The sequence below is a fragment of the Glycine max genome, chromosome 5 (genome assembly GCF_000004515.6).
Source record: "Glycine max cultivar Williams 82 chromosome 5, Glycine_max_v4.0, whole genome shotgun sequence".
Classification (NCBI taxonomy): domain Eukaryota; kingdom Viridiplantae; phylum Streptophyta; class Magnoliopsida; order Fabales; family Fabaceae; genus Glycine; species Glycine max.
In genome coordinates this window covers 36,506,701-36,520,524 of record NC_038241.2, presented here as the reverse complement: position 1 = coordinate 36,520,524, position 13,824 = coordinate 36,506,701, and the positions used below count along the sequence as shown (strand labels likewise).

Sequence of the window (13,824 nt, the reverse complement as noted above, 5' to 3'; positions counted from 1 at the left end):
CAAATTACACTGTCATCTTCAGATAACACTCAAGGATGTTATTTAATTGCATGAACTTTTTTTTTTTTGTTTTACAAAAATTAAAATCAAAATAAAATAAAAAAGGTTAACATTTTTTAAATGAGTAATTCTTGGTCCACACATGACTAGTAAGATTTAGAAACATCCAATTAAAAAATTACACATCATTAAAAAAAGTATCATAAATATCTTTTTTTTTTTCTCTTCTGGCTTTCTCACTCCCACACCCTCACCTCTTTCTTCTGCTATGTGTTGTAAAATTAGAGGTGCAGAAAGTACAGACGTATTGTGGCTTTTCCATGGCTCTCATGAAGGCTGAAAAATGGTGATTGCTGCCATTAATTTTTGAACAGAGAGTGAAAAGAAGAAAGAAACAAAGGTTTGGGAGAGAAAAACAGGATTGAAGATAGAGAAAAAGAACGATAATAAGATTTTTTTTTTAATGTTGTATACTTTTTAAGTTAGATGTGCATAAATATGATGTGTTAATCATGTGCTATTATCCAAATTCCCTATTCAATCCAATATCCAATTAGCGTGTAGCTTAGGACTAAATTTTAAACTGAGTTGCTCAAGTTTGTTTGTATTACTCCTATATTTTAATTTCAATATGTACATTTTTTTGTTACAATTTTATTATGTACATTTATTATTTTGCAAATGTGTTTACGTAAATAAAATTGTGATTTTGAAAAATATTTAGTTATATATATCAGATATAATTATGTTGAAAATTAATGTTATCTCTTCGAAATATTTAGTCATTGTTAATATCGGCCATTATTTTTAAAACCATGTTCAAAATTTTCAATACTATAACAAATCATTATAATCTTATTATAGCTTAAGTAATAGTATTATATAATATTTTAAGTAATAAAATATAAGAAAAACACTGTATTTAATTTTAACTCATTTCACACTTCACTAATACAATGGAGTGAAAGGACGAAGTTATCTGTTTTCCCTTCAAATATAATATTTCATACCAACATATGCCACACAGCCGCAAATTAATCTCTGCCAGCAACTGGTTATCTCGAACTTAATAGAGCATTGTGTTGTGTGAGTGTGTGGCCCGTTCGTCTGTGACTGTGTGTTTCAGTAAGGCCACAGCGATCGAGAAGGATGCCAAGTTTCACACAGCACTTTTTGGTTTCTATATTGTCTGATAACAAGTTCACGGAGAACTACGTTTAGACCAACAGAGAGAGGCTGAGGAAGACATGTCAAATGATCATTGAAGGGTTAACAAGTGTTGGGATAGAATGCTTGAAAGGGAATGTAGGATTGTTTGCTGAATGAATCTGAGTCCTCTGTTGGAAGCCATCTAGGGGAAGGAGAATTGGAGCTTTGGAATGCCATTTTGCATTAAGTGAATCACTTAATATCTCTCTCGCCATTGTTGTGAACAGGGTGGTTCAGGGTGTGCTTTGCAAATATGAGTGAGCACACGCTGGACGTGGCATTGAAAGATAATAGTATGCGATGGATTTAATTAAATTTAGATCCTAGTCATGGTTAAGTGTCAAGTAATTAAAGGGTTTTTCTTTCTCTCTTTTTTAATGGTCTAAGGACGTTTTGCTGTGTGTGAAAGTTTCGTAGGAATTCTGTTTCTTGTGTTTGGGTTACATACCCTTCTACCTCTATCTAATACTAGTATTATGTGTCTTGGCTGATAAAAGAATGGAACGAATAAAGAAAGAGTAATGGTGTTTTGATAAGTTCTATATATTATTGGTTCTGGCAGAACTTACAAATTCTTTATTTTGGGAGTAACAGCAAAACCCAAAACTAGTATCAGGAAATGCAATTGTATACTGTAGAGGCAGTAGAGCACATTCACTGCCTGATGTAGTGAAGTGCCTTAGTTCTCGTTTGCTTGCATTGCTTAAGCAAATTATTAGAATTACTTAGAAGGTCCTTTTGTATGATTAAAGTGTCTTAGTACAATGACTAATGTTATAAGTTTTTCTTAGAAGGTCCTTTTGTATACCAATTTTTACAGATATGGTATTTTTTATCTCTTTTTTTCACATCATTTTTATCTTATATTTTATTTTATTTTTTTCATTTCTCTTTCTCTTATAAAATTTATAATAAAATTTTATTGTGTAAATAAAATTCCTCTTATATATTATTTATGTTCTTTTTATAAGAAATAAATTATGATGTAAAGTATACTTAACTTGTCTTTTATAACAAGGAACGGAGGTAAGGTACTATTAGATAGCTGCCGAGGCCGAGTGATCAATGGTTTATGCACCCATGTGTTGGTGTGCTTGCAAACCAACCTTGATATATAAGTTTTTCAGTGCAAGTTTAGAATAGCTTGTTTCAATGCCTCCTTTGACCTGATCAATGATATGTGGAAAAGTATCGTGTCATCACTCGCACCAGGTAATACTGATAGAGTCTATTTTTAGTTATTGCATGACGTCCTAAGAATATCTTTGCAAGTCTTTGAATGATTAACAAGTGTGGTTTTGTAAATTTTACTTTTATATTTTAAAGAAAAATTTAAACATATAATTGCACTTTTTTCTAATCTATATTAGTATTTAGAGAATAATATTTAACCCATATTTATAAATTGAAGATGGATATAAATAGTTTGTCATAATATAATATTAAAATTTACCAATAAACATTATATTGGACAGTTTTTCTTTTTAAATAAAAGAAGGTGACATGAAACACTGGACAGTAATGAACGTGATCCCAACTATTATTTATTCAAAAATATAATATTAATAAAAATGTAAATTAAGAATTAATAAATGATATAAAAATTGTGTTTGATTTGCATTTTCATTTTCTGTTTTTATTTCCTGTATTCATTTTCTGAAAATTATTTTCATTTTTAAAATATTAGAAGTCTGAAAACATGTTTGGTTTAACTTCTTGCTTTCTTCTTTCAAGAAATAAAAACACTTAAAATGCGTTTTCAAAAGGAAATGTATTTTAAATTTATTTAAAATTATATTCCTTGTCACTGCATCTTTATTTTATCCAAAATGAGGTGTATGGATTCAACTAAAAACACTGAAAATAAGATTTTATTGTTTTCAGATTTGGGTTAGTTTGGGAAAATATTTTTACTGAAAATAAAAACAAAAATTCAACCAAACACATTTTCATCCCCATTTTTTATTTCCAGTGAAAATGAAAACAGAAAACAACCAAATAAAACACCTCCTAATATATTCAAAATAAATTTTTGTATTAGAATATTTATTGTTTCAGAACAATAATATAATTACCATCAAGCATCAAGAGGATTAATTGTCATAAGATTACTCCAGTTTAATGCACTTGTGTTAAATATTGGTAGGAAATTTTTTATCACTCTTACTCACAAGATTGCTTTTAGTGGAAAATATGTGATAAAAAAATAATGTGATTTATTAATGTACTCTATAAAGATAAACATTATTACAAAATAATTTAAGTTATTCAAAATTGGAACTATTAGCTGCATTGTGTTTATTTAGAATTCGCTATACTCAGCTTAGTAATAAGAGTTGTTTACCGCCCCATTTGACTTTTGTGATAATCTTACAGTAATTATAAAAACAAAATTTTATGTATTATAAAATATCAGTTTTTACCTTTATATTTTGATTCTTCTCTTTCTCTTTAGCTTTTAACTGTAGTCTTTGTAGTATTTAGTCTTCACAGTAGTTAGCTATTTGTTGTCTATCAGATTGTATTATCATAATAACCGCATGATATATTGTTCAATGTTTCTATAAATAAATATGGTAAAACTCTAAAATTGAATATACAGGGTAAGTAATTTACTTTTGGGTTTTGACGGAATTAGTTCTTCCCAGAATACATCCTCCTCAATCAATGTTGATTCAATACCGTCCAATTCTGCTAAAAAAAGGTAAAATTGACAATGAATTCCTTTTTTTTTTCCCTTTTCAAAGCTATGAAGTATGAACAAATATTTAAACTAACAACTATCTTGCCACGTTACAAAAACAAAATTATCTTGCCACGACCAAACACATGAAAAGTCACCATGCACCCATCATGACCTAACCTTAACATTACAGAGCAAACCACCAAATACAGCATATAGATCAATGAAGCAGGTGGGGTCGAATAAAGCAACACAACAAGCAGAGGCAAACAATCTCTTTTTCCACCAGACAGCCCATGCCCCACAGTAAATACTCTTGTCCTGTCGCCCGAAAGGTCAACTCATATAATGTTTTGTATTCCTTTGATCTGAGAATCCTTAGCTTCCAAAGCCTGCATGTAAGCCTAACATTTTACTCGTTACTTTTTAAAGTCCCAAAATCTTATGTTTCAGTAAAGTGAAAGGAGTCAGCAACGTCAAAGTGCATGGCAAGTTGCACAACAGCAGAACGCACAGCTTCAGACGTTGGTGCAACAGAAGACGGTAGATGGGGTAAACAAAGTGGCAGGTACAGTTCACTTTCCTCAGGTGGGCAGAAAAAAGATATCACGGATCGGCAGAATATGAATCTGTACATAAAATGATACCAACATGTCATACAGCAAGCCCATCCAATAACTTAGATTTAATAGCGCTTGAAGTCCAAATAGCAGTAAACTTTGTGATTCTCCAAAACAATCACCAATTAAAACAAATAAGAAAAAAGATTACATTGGCTAAAAACTAGAGAGTAAATACCTTAGAATAAGCCGCCTTAGAAATGGATCACTTATAACCTGCGCCCATACTAAATCCATGGTAGTTGATGAGCAAAGAATTATTTCCCACTCAGTCAAAGCATTAGCGATTATGTTCTCTGCTTCATTGTAGACATCCTACAGGTTAACACAAAATTAGACCAACAAGAATTAAAAGTTAATCTGAGAAGGGTTAAGATTATTCGTGCATTGCTTACTGTATCAGACTCGTTGGGGGAGAGACCAATCATTTGGCAAAATGCTGACAAAGGAGCAGTCAAAAAAAAGGTAAATTGGCTTCCATTATTTGAATTTACATCAGAGGGATTCTTGAAAATCGGTCTTAAAGGTGAAAGAAATAGAGCAGCCGTTTCACCCCTTTCAGCCCCATGTAAAACCTGCAATAATTTATGACGTACACAATCAATCAAGGCTTGTCAAAGTAAATAAAATGGGTCAATCAATTCTCAAGCCTAAAAAATACAGCATTTTCTAATTCCTATCAATTCCAATATACGTTTAACATGGAACAAGCCAACAAGCAAATATTAACCCCCCCAACACACCCACACCTAAAAAAAAACTAACCACAAAATCATTATAACCCAGAAGGATGCTGTATTTGCCATTCTTTTTGTAAGTAAACATGAATTGTTGGCAACGGTTCTTTCTTTCCACCCATTCAACTTTGTCCTCTGAGAAAGTTCTACATTCATATTCAAATTGTTGGAAGAAATTCAACAAGGCAAGGTTTTCTGAGGTTAGCGAGTTAAAATTCAATTTAAAGTGTTACAACAAACCCTCAGACTGCACAGTAATAAACTAATTACAAATGTCACCAAGCCATTAACAAGTAAAATTAGATTCAAGGAATAAATATCCTGAACAGCTCCGCCTAACAAAGTTCACAGGCAACTTATACACAAGTTCTGAGTTTTGACAAACCTGCCTTGAATGCATGGCTGTTATCACTGTCAATAATCAGGAAAAGAGGTTTCCTAGTGAAGGGGATAAGATCACCAGGGTAGAGATTATTTGAACCTGATGATTCAAATAAAGCACATGTAAGTGCAGCTACAACAGAGATGATTGTTTTTTATATAACATTTAATTAAAACTAACCCATAAAATGAAGAGAAAATATAACATGTTTGTAACATTTCCTAGAACAATCTGAACATAAATTTGACAGAGAATAGACTAACCACTATTTCCCTTGGGACCAAACCACAGATAATTGTCATAATAGCTCAGTTCTCTCTTGCCATTATTTTGAGTTTCGGAAGGTTCAGAATTCTGTCCTTGGGAAGTCTGAGAGAGGACTTTGTGTCTTGAATATTTGGATGAACCGCTAAAATTCTCCACCTGAGAGACATTATTAAGACCAGCCTTCCCTGCATAAGTGATCATTAAGGTAACTAACCTAGTATAACAGGACATGAGAGAGAGACTATATTTGAAAAGACAGAGCAAATGTAAACCTGAGGCTGAAAGATATACTAGCACAACACAGTCTGGTGGCAGCTCCTCACAAATAGTAGCCAAAACCTGCATAACATCATGAAGTTTATATAAGAAACAACAAATTGTGTTAAACAACATAAGAAAAATTAAATATCAATAGGATGTAAACAGCCACTTTTGACAAGTGAACATTTTGGCATCAATTCATGAATCAGATCACACAGCATGAAGGAAAAAACAAACACAACCACATGTATGTGTGCACGAACAGACAAGAAAGCATATTATAATATACACAAGAACCAAGAATATCCCAGTCCTGATAGGAGAAGCCATAAAATAGCCATGAAATACTATTTGATATTGAAGAAGCCTAGTTCTCAGAACTGCCTATAGATTTTAGTAAATAGACAAACAAGTATGTAACACAAATTTTCCAATAGGCTTGAAAACTCACTGCTATCACATGTGTCACAGATGGACGGTACAGGGAAGCCTTTCTAGGATTAGGAGGTACAGTTGGATCGGTCATATCTGCAGTAAGATTCATGTCTATTATCCCGGAAGCTCCTGAATGATCAATTATGTCACCATTCTCCTTAGGTTTAACTGTATGTTTTTGGTAGAATACTCCACTAGGCTCCCATTCTAAACATTGTATCATTCTATAGATGTCCAATGTAAGCTCAGCAAACTTGACCTGTAGGTGAGAGAATATATAAAGATTCAAAAGCTTCAGTCCTTTCAGGTACTAAAGTAATTTATTAATCCAAATCTAAAAACAACCCTGGCAACATGAATCAGTATTAACCTCATTTCGATGATAGCTTGTCAACAGTGCATCTTGAAATTTCAAAACCCTCTTTGCATGAAAACGAGCCACATAAGGAAGAGAAGCTCGATGAGTATCAAATGTGGCACAATAACGCATGGGCCTGAAACTAAAGCCCTTGTCAACTTTCGTGAAACGGTTAATTTCTGTCACCACTTGCCTCCATTCCTTAAAGTTAGTTTCCTGAAATGAAATAAAATGATTCACATTCATAAGTTAACCAGGTAATATAGATATAATGTTTTCTCCAGATGAATAGTGGAATACAAAGCATCAACAAAGTATATTATAGCAAAGTTTCATGAGATTTTTTTTTATCTTGAAGAAAAACAAAAAGTTCAATGTTAATAATGAACAGTATGGGTTAAAAAGTGAAATGATATAAAACAATCAGATTGAGAAGTGGAAGCTTGACTTCAGATAATCAAACGTGCAAAATAATCTAATGAAGTAAATTTATAAGAGATGAACACCTGAAGCCAAGCAATGCAGTCTTACGCAGAGATGACCAAGGTCTCAGGCGAGAGACAAAAAGTTCAAGTAATTTTACAAAAATTACCAAATATAGTCAATAGGACTGTTGTCATCATGCAAATAGTTAAGTAACATTATTTCAAGCATAACACTTTTATTCTCATGGTCTGTGATCTACTTATCAAATCAACATGTGTAATACATTTAGGAACTTCAGAACCTTTTGTCTTGGCAACTAGCTGCAATTTGTTTTTATTAATATGTACTTACTGACAAGAATTTCATATCAGACTTTCAACAAATCGATCATTGAACTATGTGTGCATAGGACTATAGGAGCATATCAGATGAGAGCATGCTCTTATGAGAGAACTGATTTTGACCATAAAATCATAAATAGATGACCAATATTAGATTTAAGTAAAACAATCTTGACTATCAATGTTCAGTAGTATGGTCAAGATTGATTCTGCCAACATCTCATGCTCTCATTTGTTACACACCCTATATATAGATAGGGTTAGGAAAGAAAATCATATTTGCACCAACAATGTTATTCTGGAAAACTGCTCTCCATAGTCAGTATAACTTAGGAACTTCTGAATCATTTGTTTTGTTTTGCCCACTAACAGCAATTTATTTCTTTATTATTATATACTTGCTGAAAAGAGCTTCATGTAAGATTTGAAAAGAAAATTATCACCACACCAACAATTTATTCTAGAAAACTGGCCCCTGCAGTCAGTATAGAATAGAAGCGTACAATTTGAAATTCAGTTGATCCAGCAATAATATGGTTCTAAAATGAGAGGCTATTTCTTTTAAAAAGAATCATCACTTGCTTTTCTTTATTACTTTAAAACTGAGTAACTTCTATAACCTTGATATATATCCTAATCCAGAGCACTCCTGATCACTTTCATAGTTCATAGTTCATACAATAGTCAGATGTAACCAAAAGAGAATGTTGCTGCAAAGGCTATGAAAATAACCTATTCTATAACAAAGGGAACGGAAAGTTTGCTTAAACAAATATCCATTAGATACCCATCAATTTTATCATGTGAAATCAGATGTCAATGAAACAAAGATTACATTACTAATTACAGAAATCTCCTACAATGGAATTGCCATCAAACGATGAAACTAACATAATTTAGTGACATGGATTCTATCCAAAAAAACAACCGCGAATTCTACCAACCATATCACATGGAAGAACAACCGAGGCTAGGTGGGGTCATTACACAGATCAAGTCCTCAAAACCTCGCGGTTCTGTTCTATCATATAGCCCAGACAAAACAAGAGAAGCTATTCGAATCATCCTCAGACGAAACCTATGGACCCTAAATCAAGTATCATGCAATGACCAAGAAACAGTTGATCTACTCAGAGCAACTTCTTACTTAATCTCTAAGTTAAAAGTATTTTCACTTTTCAGCGTCGAACACAAGAAAGGAAACACCAAGCACATCACACATCTTTTCACTCCTAACAACTTCATTGACAAAAACAAGAAAATAAAATAACTACACACATACACACAAATAAAAAAGATGAAGATGAATTAGTAGTTCAGTTTGGTTTCGGAAAGCTGAAACAAAAAATTAAGTCAAATTGAGATGAGAAACAATGCATTACCCGAAAGGTAGTCCTGCAATCCTCAACCAAAGCCCCAAAGCGTTCGACGAGATGCTTAACCATCTCGGTGCGGTTGAGAATAACCGAAACGAGCAAAAAGCGCGCGTAGAACCTCAACTCCTTCGAGCGAACTCCGAGATCTTTGGCGTTGGGTTCGGATCCCTGGAAGTATCTTCTGCTGAGTATGGCCTCGTAGAAGACGTAGGCCTCGACGAGGAACCTGCACTCGCTGCTCCTCATGTACTGCCCGAAGTACAGCTGTCCGATTCGGCTCGCGATCTCGCCGATTTCCCACCGCTTCATGCCGCACTCCACCAGCTTCGCACGGTTCTCCTGCTGGTACTTCCACAGCCGCGTGTAGGCCTTGAACACCTTCTGGAACGCGTGATGCTGCTGCTGCTGCTGGCTCGCGCCGCCGCCGTAGGCCGGCACGTCGCGCACCCGGCCGAACTTCCGGTCAGCGCTCTCCACCAGCGCGCGGAACGTCTGCAGAGCCAGGTTCGCGTCCTCGGACATGCCTGCCGAAGAATGAGTGTGTGAGAGGGAGGGAGAGAGAGATGTTTTTAGGTCTCCGTCCAGTGACGCTCGTCGCCGCCGGTCATCGGAGAATTGGAGAAAGAGAGTGGTAGTCGGAAAATAGAAACGAAATTTGTGTGTGCGCGTCGGAAAAAGAGAGGAACGGTGAAGACTGGAGAGGGCGGTTACAATTTTTGTTTGTCAAACACTGTGTAAGAAAAGTATATAATATAATTATATTATAATTTTCTTTTACTATATCATAATTATATTAAATATATAGTAGAAATAAATAATACGTGCATACTCTATGACCTTTTTTACAGAGTTAAAGTATCAGAAATTTCTCGACTTTCATAATTAGTAACAGAAATATCTAATATCATATTAAATATTAATAAGGAGAAATTTTTAAATAAGAACTGGGTGATAATCATATTAAGTTTGAGTTCAGCAAATTTATCCAAATAAAAACTCATGTAATGAATGATTAAAATTATTTAATTTTCACAATTATTCCATATTCATCCTCATAGTCATACCCATTGAACTAAAAAAAAAAAAGAAGACTAGTACATGTCTAATATTAGGCTATAGAGTACACACTATGCAGTTGTTGTTGTTGTTGTTTTAACGGAGGTGTGACTGGTGTTGAGATGTTTTCTTTAGGGGAAAAAAAGAAAATTGAAATTGCGGTTTCTTTCGCTTTTGCTTTTTTTGGTTTTCTTTTTGGCTGTTTGAGATAGAAGCGAATGACGGTGTTAAGATTTTGGATTATTTGATGAAGGGACTTTCTTTCCAGCCAATTTATTTTGGCTTTTGTACTAGAGAGGCAGCAATTAATTTTCTTTTTTCTTTTTAGGTTACGTGAGAAATGAAAGCAATAGCAAAACGGAGGAGCTAGAAATGAAAAAAACTACGGCCTTACAAATGAAATCCCAACAACGTCAGCCAAAACAAACGTTGCTATGGGGTTGGCTCTTTCCTACTTTGGGGACAGCTCTAATAGGCCAGAAATTATTTTATTATCACCTGTATGTAGATTAAACAAATGGATGAATAATGATGCTCAGAAAAACATTGGTGTCTGAAGTCTTTTTCAGAATTTTTCAAAGATCAACGTAATTATTATCTCTATTAAACAATACTAGTATTACTTTTAAATGTGGTAGGTTCTATTATTATTATTTTTCTAGCCGTGTTTATACGCAAAATTAGTCAAACTTTGAAATACAGGTATATTTCAATAAAGAAACTGTTCTGGTAAACCAAAGATAGAGACACTCTTTCTTTAAGTTCCTTGCAGGCACCAAACGTGGAACTAATTTCTTTTTCGTGAAAAATGTCCAACTAATTGCGAAGCAACGCTTACTCCTTCTCTCTCTATCTCTTCATGCTGCGTTGGCTCGTATTTAATTCAGCCATCGTCCATTCGTTACACCATAAATGCAGTTTTTAAGTGGTGGACCTTAATTGATTCATCATGATATCCATTAATTTGGAATTTAGTTATATGTCATTTTCACGCATGTATTTACACAACTGATAGAAACTTCACATTAGAGTATATACTATAGCGCTATTGTTTTCAAGTGTAATGTACGTTTTTAAAAGAAAAACAGTGTGATGTATACATACGTACGTACGTTTACAACAACGATTCAGCAGAATTAGATATGGTAAAGTTTGTTTCTGAGGAATATATCACCATGGTAAATCTCAAATAATAAATTAAAGTTAAAGGATGTTAACTGGCATGCATTCAGAAAGTTTGTAGTATATTTTAATGTAACATTTTGTTTTTGGGAACACTTGGGTCTAATTTGCTCATAGGTCCATCATATAAACATCTGCAATTGGGTTGGTGTGTGAAGATTTGTGCATAATATGCCCAATGATATTAAACAATAATAATCTTAATCATTCTCTAATTGCTCGCAAAGGCATATGGGTTATAATAATTGGGTTATGAAGTCGGAAACACCCTAGCAGTTCATGGATGATGTCAGCATTAGGAAACACCATTCACAGTCTTCCTTGGTTGTTTTGATTAGTTCAACGTGTACAGATTGGAAATTCTTTTAATAATCGAGAACATGCCACACTATTGAAAATCTGAGCTTGGAATTTGGGAAGAACTTCAACAATGACCTGGGATTCTTGGTAATAATGATTTCTCTTTTTCCACTTTTCTGGTCTATAAAGAGAGGGTCGGTAAATCATGATATTTGCGGTCCAAATTAAAGCAGTCAATTTATTAATGTGCCATATATTTGAGTGAGAAAATTTTGCTCGTGTTAGAAATGGAAAAACAAGGGGCAGGTCTATGTTTGATTAACGTAGCCATGTGTGATGATATATATACAACTAAACTAGTAATTAGTAAGCTCTTTTTTTTTTTTTTTTCTAGCCTCACTTTGAAATGCCTAATTAGAAATCTAGATAATTGTGGTTATAATATGCCAAATTTGTGTTGGCCTGATTCACTGAGCTCGGTGATTCACAAGTTTAGAACTCGACAACCATCATGTGACTTGGAAGACATCATTCCCTATCTCATAGCACCATCAAAATGAACAGCTAAAATACTTGACAGCCACCACACGTCCCGAAGTTGGATGTTGTGGGTTCAGAATTCAGATGGCTTACTACGTTGTACAAAATTCGTAGAAATCAAGGGCATGCAGGTTTAATTTGAAAAGAAAAGAAAAAACAAGGTTTTAACTACTGATTATAAAATATAATCTTTTTTACTTTAAGTTTTAAAAATATTACAATGAAAATATTATTTTTCTATTTTTATACATTTATAAAGAAAAAATAAGGTGAAAATAACATGATATTTTTATAATTATTTTTAAAATAGAAAATACTTTTTTTCAGGTAACCAAGAGGTTTGGAACTCGCTAAAACAAAGGCATAGAGGTGTCACGGTCAACTATCCTCTATCACAAGGAGGTGCTTGTAAGATTTTCTTCCTCTTCTTTTTCATATATAAAATTGTTAAAGTATAAATTCCAACGCATCATATACAATAAAACAAAATTGGTAGACAAGGGGGGTTTGGTGAAAATATTGCAAAATTATATATACAGCATATCCGGACATTGATAACAAATCTGCCCAGTGTTGTATGCATAATGAAGCTCCACTTGCCCAAACTGTTGCTAATCAACATGCAATTTTCCCCATAACGGGTGGGAATGGAAGTAAGTGTTTTACTTGAAGAGAAACAAAACAATAGCTAGCTAGCTTATAGAGTAGAGTAGTATTAGTAAAGTTCGATCACCAATTTGGAAAAAAAATTCAAACAATTGGATCCATTACTTTTTAGATTCTTAGGTGTAAATGTAATGGAAGCATTTTTCAATTGGTTGACTTTCATAGAAAAAGGCACATGAGGAGCCTGAAATCTATGAAGAGTGTGGCCATTATATTGTGCCCGACCAAATAATTCACCTTTTTCTATGTTTCCAAATTCAACCATCTCCATAATTGGATCCCTTAATTTTCCCAGCTGTCTACCCATCGTTAATGTGCAAAATGTGTTGATCCCTTGCCGCCATTATATTGAGTGGTTAAATTCAATTACTATTATGCTTGTCTGATAGATTAAACGAAACCTCTTTCGTCCACACAACTTGTTTTATTGGTTATGGGGTAGTCATTTTATATTTAGCTACAATTTCCATCCAACAATTATCAAAGTTGTTGCTGCCTACAATAAAATCTGGAGTTGTTGCATCATGGTGAGTGTTTATTGTCCTGATTGGGTCACTGGGCCCATGGAGTATTATTTTATCATATTTATTATTACTACAAATAAAATACATATATCATATTTACTATATTTTTCTTCTTCTTTTTTTTCAAATAGAAGAGCTGTTGTTTTTTTGGATTGAATGAGATGAAACTTAAAAAGTCATCTAATTTTGGCCCATCGCTTCCATCGTGGGTTTTTAAGTTTCAAAGAAGTCATTTTCTCTTGCTTTATTAGGTAGAACATTTCCTTACTCACTAATATCTTGTTCCTTTCATGGGACATGTCTGGTCATGCTACAAGCCGAAACCAGCATTTAAAAATATATCCACTTTTCATTCATTCAAATCCCAGCTGAGAAGCATATGAATATTTTGGCGTTATCAATTACAGCTGTAACAAATGACCAGAAATACACTTGTATTATTAATTTTTCAAACAATTGGC

General features: G+C 33.6%; 1 protein-coding gene across 3 annotated transcripts; it reads right to left on the bottom strand.

Moving 5' to 3' along the window:
- Positions 1-3,947: 3,947 nt before the first annotated feature.
- LOC100788132 (protein SCAI homolog) lies at positions 3,948-9,857 on the bottom strand. Of its 3 annotated transcripts, XM_003524995.5 has the most exons (9): positions 9,102-9,836; positions 6,965-7,168; positions 6,611-6,853; positions 6,171-6,237; positions 5,895-6,083; positions 5,639-5,730; positions 4,908-5,087; positions 4,691-4,827; positions 3,948-4,521 (listed from the first exon to the last, which is right to left on the bottom strand). In XM_003524995.5, exons 1-9 carry the CDS (start codon positions 9,615-9,617, stop codon positions 4,335-4,337), a joined length of 1,815 nt encoding a protein of 604 aa, XP_003525043.1. In that variant the 5' UTR covers positions 9,618-9,836; the 3' UTR covers positions 3,948-4,334. The 3 variants fall into 3 exon arrangements, with proteins under 3 accessions (XP_003525043.1, XP_040871485.1, XP_040871486.1); XM_041015551.1 differs by lacking the exons at positions 3,948-4,521; positions 4,691-4,827 and adding an exon at positions 5,278-5,395 and having other exon boundaries at positions 4,913-5,087; positions 5,635-5,730; positions 9,102-9,857; XM_041015552.1 differs by lacking the exons at positions 3,948-4,521; positions 4,691-4,827 and having other exon boundaries at positions 4,938-5,087; positions 5,635-5,730; positions 9,102-9,841.
- Positions 9,858-13,824: the final 3,967 nt, after the last annotated feature.

Excerpts from the sequence above, each read along its gene's own strand:
- LOC100788132 (XM_003524995.5), bottom strand. The coding sequence starts at position 9,617 with ATGTCCGAGGACGCGAACCTGGCTCTGCAGACGTTCCGCGCGCTGGTG. Across the intron at positions 7,169-9,101 it reads ATTGCAGGACTACCTTTCGG|GAAACTAACTTTAAGGAATG; the intron begins GTAATGCATTGT and ends ATTTCATTTCAG. Across the intron at positions 5,088-5,638 it reads ATAACAGCCATGCATTCAAG|GTTTTACATGGGGCTGAAAG; the intron begins GCAGGTTTGTCA and ends AAATTATTGCAG.